At 35.8% G+C, this 17,433-nt stretch overlaps 1 protein-coding gene across 10 annotated transcripts in view; it reads right to left on the bottom strand.

Annotated features, from left to right (window-relative positions):
• Window positions 1–17,433, bottom strand: part of PNPLA8 (patatin like phospholipase domain containing 8) — a 42,469-nt gene that overhangs the window by 11,323 nt on the left and 13,713 nt on the right. For 7 of the 10 annotated variants that reach the window (XR_008732375.1, XR_008732374.1, XM_055711283.1 and 4 more), the window contains 2 exons: window positions 14,606–14,663; window positions 12,185–12,379 (listed from right to left, as the gene is read on the bottom strand). Coding sequence is in view for 8 of the 10 variants with exons in the window: in XM_055711283.1 (XP_055567258.1) it covers window positions 12,185–12,379; window positions 14,606–14,663 (253 nt within the window). In the remaining 2 variants the exon portion in view is untranslated. The other 3 variants (XM_055711281.1, XM_055711277.1, XM_055711282.1) reach the window with 3 other exon arrangements.

The following is a 17,433-nucleotide window of genomic DNA, read 5'->3' as shown; positions in this document are numbered from 1 at the left end:
ATAAACCCAAGCTTGATAGGGATAACAAAACAGTGAACTTGGGGACTGGGGCATTACTTTTAGTCTTTTGCCAAAGGCTTACAATGTGGTAAACACTGTTTTGTTTAATGCTTTTAACAGCTAATTCCAAGGTGAACTCAATTCTTTTTTCATACAGACTTTTCCAAACCATTCCCCATGCAACTGTAACCATATTTTTAGGGCTCGCCTGTTGTTAGGCGTAAGTCTAAATGTGTAGCTAATATTTTCTGTAAGGTTTTTGATAACTGCAAAATAGTCAGGGAAGGCTTCCTCATGATTTGACTACCAGACCACGTATTATTTAAAGTAGGAAAAATTACACCTTTTGTAGGCATATGCTCCAATGAAAACCCCCTGGTGATGATACCTTGCTTGCCCAGTTCTAGGAATAAAGAAAGGCCTGGTTAAACATTATGAAACAGACTGGGAAAAATTGTACAATCAGAAGGAAAATACATCAGGAAGTTTCAAAGAAAGTGCTTCAGACAACTTGGGAGCCTGGTAGCACAGGACCTTCTGAAAATCTTGTCCCATTTAAATGATTATTTATGCATAAAGTCACTACTCATATTTAAGTCATGTTCTGGTTTTGGCTGGGATAGAGTTAATCTTCTTCCTGCTAGCTGGTACAGTGCTGTGGTTTGGATTTAGTATAAGAATAATGCTGATAACACACTGATGTTTTAGTTGATGTTAAGTAATGCTTACCCTAAGTCAAGGACTGATTTCCCGTGCTCTGCCAGTGAGGAGGTGCACAAAAAGCCAGGAGGGGACATTGCCAGGACAGCTGACCCAAAATAACCAAAGGGATACTCCATATCATACAACATCATGCTCAGTCTAGAAACTGCGGGGAGTTGACCAGGAGCTGCCAGTCGCTGCTCAGGGACTGGCTGGGCATCGGTCAGTGGGTGGTGAGCAGCTGTACTGTGCATCATGTGTTTTTCTCAAGTCTTACTCATCTCTTTTTGTTATCTCTCTTTTCACTACAATTCTTATTATCATCATAATTGCCTTTTACTTTATTTCAATTATTAAACCATTTTAATCTCAACCCACGGGCTTTACCTTTTTCCCCAGTTCTCGTCCCCACCCCACTGGGTGGTCACCCGCAGGAAGCCAGCGAGTCGCTCTGTGGTGCTTAGTGGCCAGCTGGGGTCAAACCATGGTGAGTCAATACTTTGTAAACAGTTATTTAAAACTATGATATTAAAACAAAACCACAGTTTGAACCATCCTCTTCACACTGATAGGCTATCATTGCATTTCCTAATCTTGTCAGACTTGAGTCGTGCCTGTTCTAACTGTTCTGTGTAACATCCTGTGTGCTGCACAGTTTCACTTAAAAGATGCTAAACTTTGTGAAGAAAATCTAGCACTGGATGAAGGATCTATAACTTAAGAAAGCCAAGGCTGATATTTGGAAGCTGAGTCTGTTGGCTCCATAGTAACTGCTTCACCTCACTGCCTATGCAGACATGCTTTGCATTTTAGTTCACTTTTACAGACTTGCTCTGTTTACTTCCGTTGTCTTTGTGAAAAAATGGAGACAGAATTAGTACAAAGCTATCAGAGGCTGGGACAAGACAGGCTAAGATTCTGAATGGGCTTTTGAAAAGTATTTTTTAAATTCTATGTTTAAAGTCAAAATAAATATAAGAAATATGCAGATTAAGGATAATGCTTATTGCTTCAAACAAGGAGTCTGAAGAGCTGCTACACTATATAACAAGGGTTACTTCTTAGAAAAATTAAAATAACTACTCAAAAACATTTACTCTAGTTTCCTAAGTTACTAAGTAAAACAGATAAGCCTTGCCTAATCATTCTGTAAAATCATCTCAATACATTTACGGAGGTAGCAGCAACTGTCCTTAGAGTAGAAGACCGGAATAAGAAACTAGCTAGCCTCCATAGTGCTCAGCAGAAATATACTCTCCTTAATACAAAAGTTACATGATTATCCTGTTCTGTTAAATATATACAAAAATGTTTGAAATAGACACTAATTATGGCTCTCCTCTTGTGAATAATCAGTCTGGTCACCATATTACTAGAGAATATAACCACTGAACAGGAGGGTCCCAGCAAGTAAAGGAAATCTTTCCGTCCCTGCACAAACTATTTTGACCCCATAAAATATATAATGTTTTATAAACATGAAACCATTTAATAGAAGTAAAATTGTTTCCTCTTTATCTTGGTGACAAGCAATGGATGGTGGTACCAATATTTCTAACAAATCTCTGCCTGAATGAACAATTTGTTTTAATAGTGGGTCTGATCCACTCTGCTGCATGAGAGATGAATGAGAAAAGATTTTTAAATAAATTAGATTATTTTCCATAAAGTATACAATAATCTACAGTTATCTCTTTATACAAATACTTCACACAATTTATTTAGAAAGATTCACCCTTGCTTCATAATCATACTAACAGGGATGCTATTGGGTCAACTACATACATTTGTAATGTATTCTGCATTATGCCAATTCCCAGAGGCCTCAACTGGTGACAGATATTAATGCAATCCTCCTATACACCAAATTTCTAACAATTTCAGAATGAACAGATTCCATTACTTAAGGAGAGGCAGCGATGCTCCTTCAGATTCCTGAAATAAGATCTTGTGCTCATTACCTTGTAAGGCTACCTGAAAATTACAGTTTCTATTCCGACACTAGAAAAACCCTAGAACTGTGACAACTGCCTGCTGAAGCGCGCACTAAAAAAGGGATTCCCCTTGAACTGGCTAATGGAAAAATTATTTTGAAAAATGTTTGTACAGAAAATGAAAATTAAATGCATTTATATTTATATTACTGAATGACACTAATATTAAAAGTTTCCATTACTGATGTCTTTGACAGTTTTAAAAAAAATAATCAGAAGGTACATTAACTACATTTGAACTTCTAACACACCAGTTGCAAAAAGAGAACACTATACTGAGATCACATTACATAAAGTAAAACCAAAAATCTAATAAAGTCTGAAGAGCTTCCTGTTCAGTACAACTGTTTTCCCATACAGTTTTTTCCCCTAGCAATCACCAACACCATAACACACTGTTTGCATGTACACAAATGCTTCTGAGAGCTATCAGTATTATTGCTATTATAAGTTAGACATTCAGTAATATATTTTACATTATTTTATCCTACATTAGCCACGCTTGCTCTTGACAGTTCCTTAGAATGAATGGCCAGCGAGGACTGCTAGGTGATTATCTTGAATTAGTAACTCATCCCTGCAGGTCATTAATCCACAGAAAATGACCAGCTGCTCTGAAGACATTAATTCATGGGTTTATGTCACACATGGAAAATGTACTCTTAGACTCTACTGATGAAGATTTGCTAATTTTTAGCAGACATTATAAAAGAAATAATTATTTGGCAATAAAATATATTGTCAGATATTTTACTAAAAGCATAAGCTGTGCAGCACTAATGAATTAAATGAATTCTGCAATGAGTAACAGGACATTGCCAAAACAGGATGTATTTTAACTGGCTCCCAAATGATGAATTGCCTGTCATATTACAAGCAAGAATCACAGTGTGTAACCTAAGAAAAAAAAAAAACCTGGCCTGTGGTTGAATCTAGACTGGCCCCAAACACAGGCCCAAACTCAGGTTCTTCATATGCTGTTTGTGAAACACAGGCAAGATTCAAGAGTACAGTTAAAAAAACCCACCCCAAAACAGAACCACCAACCAACAAACACCCGCCCCCCCCCCCCCCCCCCCAACAAACCAACCCATGGATCTGAAAAAAAAATGCTTCTAGATTCAGATGACACCAGGGTGCTCAAATCTAGAAGATTTGTCCTTTCTGACAAAATTTAAATTAGGAAGCAAGTAAAAAAACTTTATTTGCTATGACAGAGTGTATCAGACCAAGGAGAAAGCTCTGGTAGTTATATAAAAGAATCATAGTACTATAAAACCTCCGCAAGCGAGCAAGAAATCCCAGATCCAGAAATATCCCAATCCTTCTGAAAGCTGACGTTAGATTTTCAAAATTTCAAAATTATTTAAATTTCATTTCCCAAGCTAACAATGGAAATATTGAGACTCAATACATTTTTACATCAATAGCTTGATTAATGTTACTAATATTACTTCTTGATACTAGTTTCACTAGTTGGTCTATACTTTTAGCTGCCACTTATTAATAGAAAAATGGCAGGAAATTCAAAGTCCTTTGAGAAAAACGCAGAAGAGTATGAAGAGTAGTAATGATCCATAGGGAATCCAGGTATATATTCCTCGTATTACTGGATGTATCACTGATAAATGCTACTCAAAACCTGCTAGTCATTCATCTGTTTAAAACTGTACAATAATCAGAATGTTGTAAGCTGATTTTAATTTATAAAATTAAATTTATGACAGACTCCACATTTTTTCATATTCAAATTTCAAAATGAAATTGGATTTCCCATTAACCCCCTTTATTTTTAAAACTATGCAAGCCTCTCAAATTTCTTAATACAGTTTTATTCTTTATTTGTTGACTCAAACATTAGATTTCATTTCATCACAACTGAAACAAAGCAGGTTTGTAACTAAAGGATTTGATCTTAAAATGGAAAAAAAAAGAAATAAAGTGGACTAATTATTGGAGATAATTGATGTGAAAGGTTCAGGATTTGGATATGAACTGCCTAGTATCCACAGTGGTGAGCGAGGGAAGGAGAAAGAACTGAAGGAAAAGTTCTGCATTTTCATGAGTCTTCTAGATTATGAACTACATGCCTAGATGACAACACACAAGATGTGTTTATCAAAGGCAGACAGAAACTGAAACAGAAATTTTCAGATGAAGCAAATCTGGTTTTATAAAGCACCTTACATACCAGACCACTGGAAGCAATGTAGGCTACACAGGAGAAAAAACTGGCTAACCAGATGGGACAACTGCCTATATTTAATGGGGAACTCTTTGGCTGGGACCGTTTTCTATCAGAGCTACTCAACCACTGGTTTGGGGCTCATCCTCTTTATTACTACCTTCTCAGAAGCATGCAACTGCTAATGAAATCTGTTACTATCAAGTTAAGAGGCTTTGCAAATACAAAGGCCTTATTGTAAATACAGAGCAACTCTAAGGAAACCCAAAGGAGATGACACATAGCCAAGCGAAGTGCTCGCAAACACAAAGCTGTGCTCTTCAGAACTAAGTTGGAATCAGACCAACCATGAAAAAGATCCAAGTAGAGCGCTACCACAGTGATTTAAACCACCTATATACGAAGTAGCTTTTGGAAAGGCAACTGTAATTCTCAGCTGTACCTTCCTCTGAAAAATGAAATACATGACACAGTTAAGACATCATCTAGAATAGTGTTCCAGCCTGATTAAATTAGCTCTTCTGAATTTTGCTTCTCATTTAGAAATGCTGATTTTGAAACTGGTGTATGATTCAACTTTGCACAATATCTCTTGGGTCACGCCAAAACACGCTGAATAGTCCAGTTTCAAGAAAGATTACTCAAACTACAGCAGGTGCCATGAAGGACCATGAGGATGATCAAGAGAACAGAGTCTATTCTGCAAGATTGAGACAGACTGGCATATTTAGACTAATAAAATAAAAAAAGGATATGAGTGCTTTCTATATACACATCAGAAGGGTAAATACTAGAAGAAGAAAACTTAAACTAGAGAACAGTACTGGCACAGGGAAAATTTGTATCCATTAGCTAGGAATAGATTGAAGAGTGAAGAGAGAAATTTTTTGGCCATGTAAAAATGAAATACCTTCTTGAAATAACCTTCTACATGGGTACCAACAGCAAAGACAGCTTTACATGTTTATGAACTACCGTCTATAATGTAGCTGATGACCATGAGAGGTGGCTGAATTTGGCCCAAGGGAAACTGTTTCATTCTATACTCCCTTATTTTCCCCCCCCTAAGGAAATACCAGCTGAAATAATTCTAAATTCTGTACCCAAAAAATCTAAAATACATTTGTTACTAAGAACAGCAGTGTAAATATACCCCCCCTAAAATAAACATTGTGAGGTAAAGAATCTGTGAAGAGACTGCCAGCCAATTTGGGATTTGCAAAATTAACACTATAGATTAATCCTTGCATTGAAAGAGGACCTCAGTACAGGAAATAGGGCTTAGACATTGTGCCCAGTTCGACTAATGGCAATGCACTGGGTACTGGACTAAAAGACTTTGTGCACATTTTGGTGAAAATTATTTCTACCACAGTACTAAAGTACTAAGTACTAAGGTACTGAACAAGAGGGCTGTTTCTTGAACTACAATACAGAAGGCAAATTAGAGGCTGGACAGCAGCTGACAAAGCATGAAGTGATTGTTTGCATTAAGTGTCAAACTGGTATATATCGTAAATAAGCTTTCATTTACAGAAGAGGTAAAAGCATATCCATTGTCCCACTACATTCTTAGGCTTTTATTTGCAACGAATATCACAAGGCTATTTCGTATGGAAATATGGCCCCGTTCGAATCTGTAGTAGACAGACAGACAACCTGGGAAAATAAGAATTACAAACTATCAAGAACTGACAGTAGATTGTTCTTTTTAATCTAAGAAATGGTGGCTGGTAACATCGGAACTTGAGAGCAGCAACCTAGATTGTCTGTATGGAGATTACTGAATTGATTCAGTTCATGATTTTTCACTATACCAGCCTCCTCTGATTTTACAAGATTAGTTTTATAGCGAGTATTAGCTGGTAAACAGTGTCACTAAAGATATATGGACTCAGAAGTCTAAGCAAAAAAAATAAATATCACAGATCTCTGGGGTATGAGATTTGGTTTTTTTGAAAAGAAACTGAAAATTACAAAGCAAAGAGAGAAAGAAATGCACGTATCCATGTAGTCAACACATTCCCGTAAATTCTCTCTTCCTTAAACAGTAGGCAACACCGCCTTGAAGGCTGTAGGAAAATGTGTATGGCAACAAGCAGACTGAGAAACAAAGAAATATTTGTTTCTATCATTGTGAGAACAAGATACACCTATTAAACCACAGTCTGTATAAGCTCTAGTGTATACTGATCACCATGGCATATCCTAAGAATGAAAAGAACTTCAATGTGACCTATATTCCATGTCTTCTTAGAGCCTGGGAAGCACTCTTGAATCTAATTTTAAAAGCTACCATGTAAAACCAATTAGGGTAGGATCCACTAAGCGAATCACTTTTGAAGGCCTCTCCTGTAACAAGCTACACAGATAAAACGGCTTTACAGATTTATTGCCTCATAAAAGGAAGGGAAAAATTTGAAAAATGTAAATAAACTGTATATTACCTTTTTTAATGAAGGTGAGACTTGTAAATTTTGTTACATCGTTTTATTTCAAGGTTGCACTCTCACCATTCATCCTGTTACACCTGCACTATTAAAACTCCACCAATAGATTAACTGCCAATTTAATTGCTTTGCTATCTGATCTTGCCCAAAGAAGAGAGGATTATTTGAACACTACTGTGAAGTCAACACCAGCATTTTCATAAATGGAACTGTAATGCAGACATGAAATCATGGGAAGCTATCAAGAAAAAGGTAATCAAGTCCTTTGTATTGAATTGACTATACTTTGAGAAAAAACAATGGCTCTGTTAAACTCACCACCACAGCCACCACCCACAGACAATCCCTGCTGCCCCTTTTAATTAATCCTGCGGGAAAAATTTAGGTTTTGCTGTAAAACCTAGTAAAAGTCTGCAAAATGGTTTTGTTAAATCTTAAATTGCTCTTTTAATTAATTGGTAATTTTCTCAGCATACTGTACTGTCTGCTGAAGCAACGTTATTGAATATCCCAAACGCTTTTCACACTACAGGGTGAGAAAAAAAAAAAAAAAAGGAAAAAAAAAGAAGAGGCATAGATGCAAGAAACACTACCCCACCACAGGAAGTGTATGTGTGTGTGGAGTCACTGGTTGTAACAAGACTGGGGAGAGGTTAAGAGCCCCCCGTGCTTCATAAATAGATTTTAAAATAAAAAAGCAGACGTGGCTATACAGCTTCTATATTGTAACATCATGACTTCTTCTCTCTTGACTCACACAGTTCCTGGAGAAGCATGTTACAGGGATTAAATCCTTTTGAATGTTAATGTGTTCCTCTTTTGAACCACAAAGAATATTAATCCTCCCCCCTCCCCCCCATCTACTAACAGCTGCACTGTTTTTTCCTACTTAACAGAGTGGAACCAGATAGCATGGCACGATTGACCTGAATGTAAATATTGCTGTTTGGTTTTGAACTGCTTACTTTTTGCAGAAATCTAACAAACCTGGCATCAGCTTATCTGCAGCACAAATGAGAATAAATGTTGAGGCACCTAGAAACTTTTTTCTAAACAATTACATCAGAAGAACTGTAAAAATAATTTATTACCTTATTTAAAAAATGAACACACTTTATAATCCCCTTGAACATTTACAGTGACTAGCACAGGAAATCAGACTGGAATGTTCCCAGAGAAGGGGCACAAATACACATGCATATGTAAATATATAGATTATGGAAAAGTGAGTGTTAAAGCAAACAGCTACAGTTCAGGCATGATTCCAGCATATACATCTAGAGTCATACATAAAATCTTTATGAATTATTCTGAACTCTATGCATAACTCTCATTCAAGTACTTTATATGGTTTGCAAAGGGACTCCAGTTTCAAAAAAAGCTAGATAATGTAATACAAGAATATGCAGGCTGACAAAAAAAAATATCCACTGAATTTCTATTATTAAAATAAGTATTTTCACACATTGAAGAGTCCTAAGTCAGATCAATTGCCAGAGTGCTTTTCATTTAGATTTCAATGTATACCTAACAGATAAGCTAATACAAAACCTGGTCTCTATATATAAACCTTTAGAGTCCCAAACTTCAAAGCCAGGAAGGAAATCTCATTATTTACACTATTTGGAATTTTCAGACATGCTACATTTTCACATTTTCACCATCTCTATTTTTTGAAATATTTAGAAATATCAACACTGCAAAAGCATATTATATATAAATTAGTAAGAAACTAGCATAGTTTATGTTGAGAAAAGAGATTATGCTGATTAATTAATAGAAGTTTCCAATCGGTTAAAAAAAAATCCTTAAAAGACCATTCTTTCTGACACTGTACTACAATACTTAAGCCTTTGGCATAAATTATTATTTACAATTAATGTGTACTTGCTGATGTACTTTTCAAAAGTCATGGTACTGTTCAGAATGTCCATCAGTGTTAAGTTTCATTTATTTCTGTAGTTCAAAACCAGCCCAACCTGTTGGACAGTGTACAGGCTTAAAGTGCTGTGACAGAAAAGAGCAAATATCACCATATAAACTACAAACATTGGTATCATACATGACTCGGCTGAGGAACTTAACGTGACAATTGCAGTACATTTCTAGAATAAAGATGCTTAACAAAAATCTTCTCTCTCATATATACGATATGAGTTATAACTAAGGATAAGAGTGAACATACTTTAAAAATAATCACAAATATATTTTAAACAGGAAAATGACTGCATTTAGGATTTTATTTATTTAAAAATATATTTATGTATATGTATTCCTTCCAATTAATCTTGGATATTTTAACAGAGATAAAACTCCAGATTACCTTGCATTTTCCACTGAGGTATCATTACACCCAAAAACGTATAACAGTCTGCTGCATGCGTGGAGGCTCTTACCCCATGGTTAAAACAAGGCAATTCAAGGTAGCTTAAGCGTACAGTGGTAGATTTATAATCCAAGATAGAAATCTGCCTGAAGATAGTTATGTAGCATTTCCCATGCAGCACCTTGCTAGCCAGCTGTCCATTAAAAAACCAAGCACAACCCCCCACTGAATAGTGTTCTAAGAAAAGTGTAATCTGGGGAAAGAAAAGCATGAGACACATGAAATGTGACAAACTTTGGGTTCTAGAAGAATTCAGAAGTGTTTAAATATCATGCTTGGGTAGAAGGGAGATTTTCAGATGATATGGAAGTTAAAGTCAGAAAATTTAACATCTAGTTCTACTACAATAAATAGTTTTAGTACTGAAAACATGTTTAGTTTTTTATGGCTTACAAAGGCAAACCACATCCTAAGTCCTTGTTTTCTAGTAATTAAAATACATCAAATACAAACGAATGGCAAGTTTGTGGAACCGTGTTGGTTAAGATCATATAAAAAGGCTCTGTCCAACGACCCTGGAGTAAGGAAAAATGAACTAGACTTCATTCTAGTTCTGTGTGTGGGAGAATGCTGGATCTGATCTGTTACCACTAATCATGCATTCTCTAGTCTGGTAAATTTGACTTAAATATGGATGAAATAAATACCCACCTTACTGCATTTCACACAAGTCTGGCAATCCAGAAATTATGTTAAGTAATTGTGTAAGCACCGTGTAGAAGTTAAAAATCATGTTGCTTATTTAGATATTCTTCATACAGAAGCATAGACAGATTTTGAGGTACTCTCAATTCAAGGAAAGAGGGGGTGGAAAGGTGAGAACAGAAAGAAAAGTGCTTCACATTGCTTAACACTGACCATTCAAGCAGTTAAGGAGCAGCTTGGAATAGCTCCAAAGGCTAAAGCAGCTCCCCTTCCAGTTTTGCTTGGCCAGATGGAAGATGAACACATTTCAGGATTTCGAGCAGTGATTAGGCTTGCAATACCTGATGTGTCACTCCATTTTTAGCTTCAATAAAACCCCAAAACCTTATTTGCTCATTTCAGGTAGAATCTGATTAAAATGTTTTGGGGATAACAAAATGTATCACTTCAGGGAGGCAGGGTGGGGGGGAAGACCCTAAACAAAAAGGGGAAACAAACAAGAATAAAACGGAAGAACTCTCAGAATCTGGTTGATGTAGTAACACCATCCCGCCCTCCATGGGAACCCTTCCCCTTCACCCCACAACTTCTGTAGAGCTTTGACATAACTAAATATAATTATTCCATCTCCTTATAAATGTTAATTCAAAATACAGAAGTATGCTGACTTTTTCCAGATTAAGTTATAGCTGTTTCTCTGTATCAATGACTCTGTTTATTATCTCTTCATCTGATCATTTTTTCATTGTTTCAATTTATACTCCTTATTTATCTGTTAAACTTCACTATTACTTACACACATTACAGTGCTAACGAGATTACACAGCCTTATAGTGGACACCATGAGAAATCCTGTATGTGATCCTGGTACATCTTATTACCCAAAACATGCTGTTACCGCTTTGTTAAGACTAGTGCCATCATATGAATTAATACATGGAAGTATAATAGATGCTTTCTTTAAATTTAAGTGATAGAATCCTATGCTGTCTTTGTTGCAGGTCTCGGGTTCAGTCACCTTTTGTAGTCATTGATGCCACAGATCCGTACCAGATCTTTTAAAAAGACATACTAATAATTTTAAATTAGTATGTACTGGAAGGGTTCTTTTAAAACTCTTGAGAATTGCAAAACAGTTAAGGTGAACTAGAGGACAAGAACACAATGGTTAAAAAACTATTAAAGAAAATAATTTGCTTTGCTCTTTACTAATCAGGGTCACCAACAGAAGCTATAATACAGTAACGTAGCATACACTGTTGACAGGAAAACTTGCTTTATCCTCAAGGGAATTTCTTTTGCAGTTGTCCTGAGTTTAATCTTACTGCCATTTCTTACTCTTCTTACTATCTCAGAACCAGGGTAGAGCTTAATATGCTATCAATGGAAAGAATTAAAAGCAGACCATAAACTGAAATTATGCACTAATAAAAGGAACACTGAAATACATAGATTTTTTCACACTAAAATATTGTTAGATTTTCAGTCACACCATCTGCTTAGTGAAATAATGCTCAATGAAATACCAGTTGTAAGCAGGAAGTCAAAGGCAATTTACAACTCATATAAGGTTTCCTGCCAGGCAGAGAAGAAAAGAACAGCAGAAGAGCTTAAGTTTGCACTGAGAAGACTAAGATTTTTAAGCCTATTCCCCTTCTAGTTCTATAAGGGCCACACAAGCTAAAAATTTCCCTTCTTACCCATGTTTGTCCTAGATTTCCTTTCTTCTACCAACGTACTTGTTCAGTTCTGATTCAGAAATTCAGACTTTTTTCTCAGGTATAATATTGGAAAATACTTACTAAAGGAGATTTCAGCTTACCTGATGAAGATCGTTGCCCAAAACATATTCCTGAAAGTAACCTGGTGCAGCAGATGATGCTCTGATGGCCTGCCACAGTTTATACTGACAGCCTCCAATATAATGAGACTTGACACCAGGAAGGTGATTGTAGTTTCTAAAAACAAATGCTTTCAGTGGTGTTCCTCTGTTCACAATGGTGCTTACTGCAGCTACCTAGTGAGTTAGGAGAAACAAAAGCAGTTATATATGATGATAAAAACAGTTACACGAGAAAGACAGCTTCTGCAATATGAAATTCAATTGATACAGTAAATGTGTCTCTGGAATCCTACTCGGTTCATTGTTTATTTACTTTTTTTTAAACGCCTAGCTAAATTTTAAAAAGTGAAAGAAAAAGAAACAAACCAAAAAAACATCAAACTCGTTCCAGAAAATGCTATTTTTAACATGAAATTGTTTCCACTGTCTATATTCTGTTTCTACCAATATCTACCCACTGATATTTAAACAAAAAGCTAGTGTCATGTATATGATAACATGTTTTGCCTTTACGAATAGCAGTTTGTTCTCAAAAGTCTGTAACCAGCAATGCAACAATGCCATTAAACACAAATATTGGAAACATCAATCAGTTTCTTTCTCCAAGTAAATGATTACTTAATATTGCAACCTCAATTAAAGGATTTCAGGGAGAATCTCTCCCAAATTAAAACCCAAAAGAATCAAACATAAGTTTTCAAGGTTTTCTGTAAGGACACTGAAGCATCATTAACAAAAATTACATATGTAAATGTAAGCGAAAAGCCAAAATGGTACTTCCATATAACAAAGTGTATGACTGCAAAAAAATTGTATCTTACAGATTTAATCACATGAAGTGAGAGTACCTATAGTTACAACCCAGTGTTAGAATGTGCAAGACCTTTTGATGATGATGCACCCAGCCTGGCTGGCACTGTCAGAACAATACTCTTCAGCAGCCAAATGGGTGTCCAAGTCTATTTCATTTACTATTTTACAGAGTATAGTGTTTTTGTGAAACATTACTAACACCACTAGCAGCTGACGCTGTGATACCACTGTATTCATTTCAATTCTTCAGCTACATAAGATACACCATTTAATTCACAGGAAGTCTATCCTTACAGAAAACAAAAGTAAAATTTCTATATGACAATGCAGAAGCAACACACGTGCATGATTTGTACTCCACCATTTCATGAAGGAAGTTTCCTCTTTTTGTCAAAAGGAAGGTTTGTTTTTGAATACTACTAGAAGCAGTAAGAAAAAAAACCTGGAAAACTTAATAGAAAACTTATCAAACCAATGCTTGAATTAATTTTTGGTAATACTCATATACACTTCCTAGTTCATGATACAGTCTAAGCTGTAAAGCGCTGAGCATCTTCTGGAAAAATCCATCTTGCCATGAATTTGACAGCAGCACAGCATAAAACTGCACATTTTATTTTGATTTTGCTGTGCCTTGTAAAGAGTGCCACCACTGCCAGTGCTACAAAGCCATTACTGGGAATAGCTAGTTTCAACTCTATTTATATTCACATTTTATTACTGAAGAACATGGAAGGAAGCCAAAGATCCCAGTTCAAAGATAACTTTCAAGTCAGCATAGGATAGCTTCTCTCTCAGAAAGCAGCATACCACTCCAGCCTTTTCATGTCCTTGTTTTAGATATGGACTGGGAATGCAGTCAGTCAAGCTTGTGTTTCTATGTTTAGAAAAATGTGAGTATCTTCCATTTAACAGTAAAGCACGGAATATAGTACTATGACACCAAAACACCTGTTAATTACAGATTGTTTTGAAATACATGCTATTATATTTCTCTTCTTTCTTCACACCCTATTTTTCACCAAAAATAAAATACCCATGCTTTCTCATTTTTCACTCACGTGCTGCTGCTGTACGTAACACCCCTCCAATTAATTGGTGCCCTTTATATCATACAGGAAAAGCAGAGATCTTGGGGCCTATGAATGTGACTGGAGAAAACCTGGTAATCCAGATAAAAGTAAGAAGAAACCCTGTTCTGTCACTACACAGTAACTCTGACCATCACTGACACAATACTCCAGATACTAGGATCTCCAGATACTAGAATGCTCTTATACGAAAAAGCAAACTTTGCACAACTTCAAGAAGTTGACCTAGTATTTCTCTGCTAATAAGCTTTTTAATATCTCTGAAATATTCTAAGTTAAAGTATTACATTAAAAATAGGAGAAATTGCTGCAAAAGTTTTATAACCTAATAAATTTTTATCCTTTAAAAGCACAGGTTATCTCACAGAAGCTTGGAGAGCTAATCAATACTCATGCTGTATAACCAATATCCTTCCAGGGATAGTACTCTTACTCAGAACTCTTAAAATTGCTTGTAGAATACACAACAGTGTTTACCTTAGAAAACGGTACTTACCTTTGGACATTTGGAATTTCTTGCAGTTTCAATCATAAGATTTGAGCCCATTTTTTCTCTACAAAGAAGGGTAAAAAAAAAATTGAGAATACTCCATAGTATAGCATTCAGAAAAAGACATATATTTTTATCATACTTACTTCTGAGAACCTGGCATTTAATAGAAACAATCCTTGGAATTCACTTTAATAACCAGATTTCTACAGTTGACTTCAATGGATCAATATTTCAAAGCTTCTAGGCTGTTGCAAATAAGTCTGAAAAGTGAGGTCTGGATTCACTCACTTCACCACATACTTAACCACAAATCATCAGGATTACTCAACTACCTTGTGACAAGAAAACGGAGTACTTTCCAACATTTAAGAATCAAAAGAATCAACACTTTGTTAAGTGGTTTTATAGTAAAGAAAATTACTATAATGAACTGTTATGAAAACAAAAGCTAAGGAAAGAAAGATGCCACTCTACATGATTTATGCCATTCTACATGATTCAGAAGAAAGTTAAAACATCTACATGTAATCTTCCATAACAATAATTCAATATGCATTTAACACCCCTTTCTGAAGTGGAATCTTTTCATACACATACATTTTTATAAATCTGACAGTGAAATCACATGAGTGGTCAACACTAATTTATCATCACATCAGCATTAGGGTCAGTATTCTAATTGCCAACTAGAAGGTAGCTCTCCTGCCTAATGCAGCAGACTGAAAGATATCAGCGTATCAGCCAATAATCTCATACTGGCATCTATTTCAACTTCAATTAGCTTACAGTAAAGATAATTTTCTTCCTTCCCTTGAGCATAGACCACACAAACACATCTACCTTATTCTGCAAAAACTGTTTTCAGTATTGTCACACTTAAGTAAGGTGATTCCATGTGGTGCTGTTAGCAGATCATCCATCTATAGCTGACACTACTGTTGACAGTAGGTAGTAGCGCTCTCACGGTTAAAAACAACACCTTAATCTAGTCAGGTCAGAAGATAAAAGAAGCTTTAAATGCTACAATAGCTGTAGTCCTCAATGCAGACAGTAAACTGTATTTGGAAGTAGGACAATTTACTGTTCCACTAGTGGGTATCTGTGCTTGAAGGAAGCCTGTGTACATGTCCTTGAGAGGGAAGACAACAGCTTCTGGTCCTATGATTGAAGACTGCTGCTGACACAGCTTTTACATCAATAATGCTGTTTTACTTTATTTTTTCCAATAAATGCATTAATTCCAGTCTCAGAGTCACCAGCTAGAAAGGGAAGATTGCCATCTGCACTCAACAGCTGATCACAGAAGGAGACGAAGGCACACAGAACCATGAAGTAGGAATATACAGAAATAAGATGAGATTGACAGAGGCGAGATATGACAGGCAGGTCCTAAGTATCTGTATTAGATATTTTTTCCCAAACCCTGAACACAAAAGGTAAAAAACTGCACAAGCAAGATCTACTACTTAATTATAGGAATTGACAAATAATTTTCCCACATGCTGTTTCTCATGAAGGCCAGGAACCGATGCTTTAGAGTAGGTACACAAAATCCCTTAAACAACTATGCAACTTTAGACATTAAGGTGTAAAGAGAAAAGTTTAGCATCAGCTCCAAGTTTATTTAAATTTTGTTTCTTGCAGTAATACTGTAATTGCATATTATATGAATGTCTTTGTCAAGCCTCATTGTTCAATTATTTTCTTTACTGAAGTCACAACACAATTAATTCCACCATTCATTCACATACTGTGTTAAAAGAAGTGTCTCATGATTTTGATTTTATTGAATAGTCCCTAGTCCTTGAAGAAGGGATAAGAATGGTAATTCTTAAGATCCCTTACTATCTCAAATTATGGCTTTAACTTGTCTGCCCTTCTTTTTCTTTTTGTCTGGAGCGACTAACTGGTATAGAATGTTGCACGTCTAGTCACTGGAGAGCAGTCTCCGTTTATACTTCAATTTGTGTAACAATACTGGTTTGAAGTTTTGTTATTTCTAAGCTCAAACACATGCATTATCCGTTTTCCTACCAACAGGGAACACGTTGCTTTTATCCTACCCTCTATACAGTGCTTGACTGCTTCTCAAGATTACAAATTCCCAGTAAAACTTGGAACTATAAGCCACGTTCTTCTTACAACTGCAAATCAATATAACATGACTGATGTAGAGTAAGTATAATTTTCTGCACAAAGTAATAAAACTGATTAAAACCAGTCCTCAAATTGCAATTCAGGGAATACACAAGAATAGTTAAAATAAACATATACATAAGACACAAAAATCAATTCCCTACAGCGCTCAGAATAAAAAGTTAGTTAAAATAAGCTGTCATTTTGTGAAATTGAATTTATAATATGCCTTATGAATGCATGCAAAATTAGCTTAATTATTTTCAGCAAGAATACTTTCAATATCACAGTAGGGCTAAATGTATGTTGCATGCCTATATCTCGCACACAGATAAACTACTTCAAGCAAGGCTGACAAGTCTACTGCCATTTAAACAACAAAAAGCCACCCAGAATAAGTAAAGCTTTTAAACTGAAACCAAAACAAAGCAGCTTTCCCATGGAATGACTGAAAGTTAGAGACCTGACATTCCTATTGCCATACAGAAATGCTCTATAACCTTTCAGTTCCCTTTGTTCTAGGCTACCTCTCAAGGAAGCCTGCAGGAATCCCTGCTTTTTCAGTAAAATGTTCTGTAGGCATAGCACCTCCCTTCAACAATGCAGAATTAGGTCAAGAAAAAGTAATTTGTTGTCCACTAAAATGAATTATTTTTTTTTTGTGAATAATAAAGTAACTGCCTGCATTCTGTCCA

Source organism: Falco cherrug, chromosome 5 (genome assembly GCF_023634085.1).
Source record: "Falco cherrug isolate bFalChe1 chromosome 5, bFalChe1.pri, whole genome shotgun sequence".
Lineage (NCBI taxonomy): Eukaryota > Metazoa > Chordata > Aves > Falconiformes > Falconidae > Falco > Falco cherrug.
This window is presented reverse-complemented; position numbering and strand designations above follow the sequence as displayed.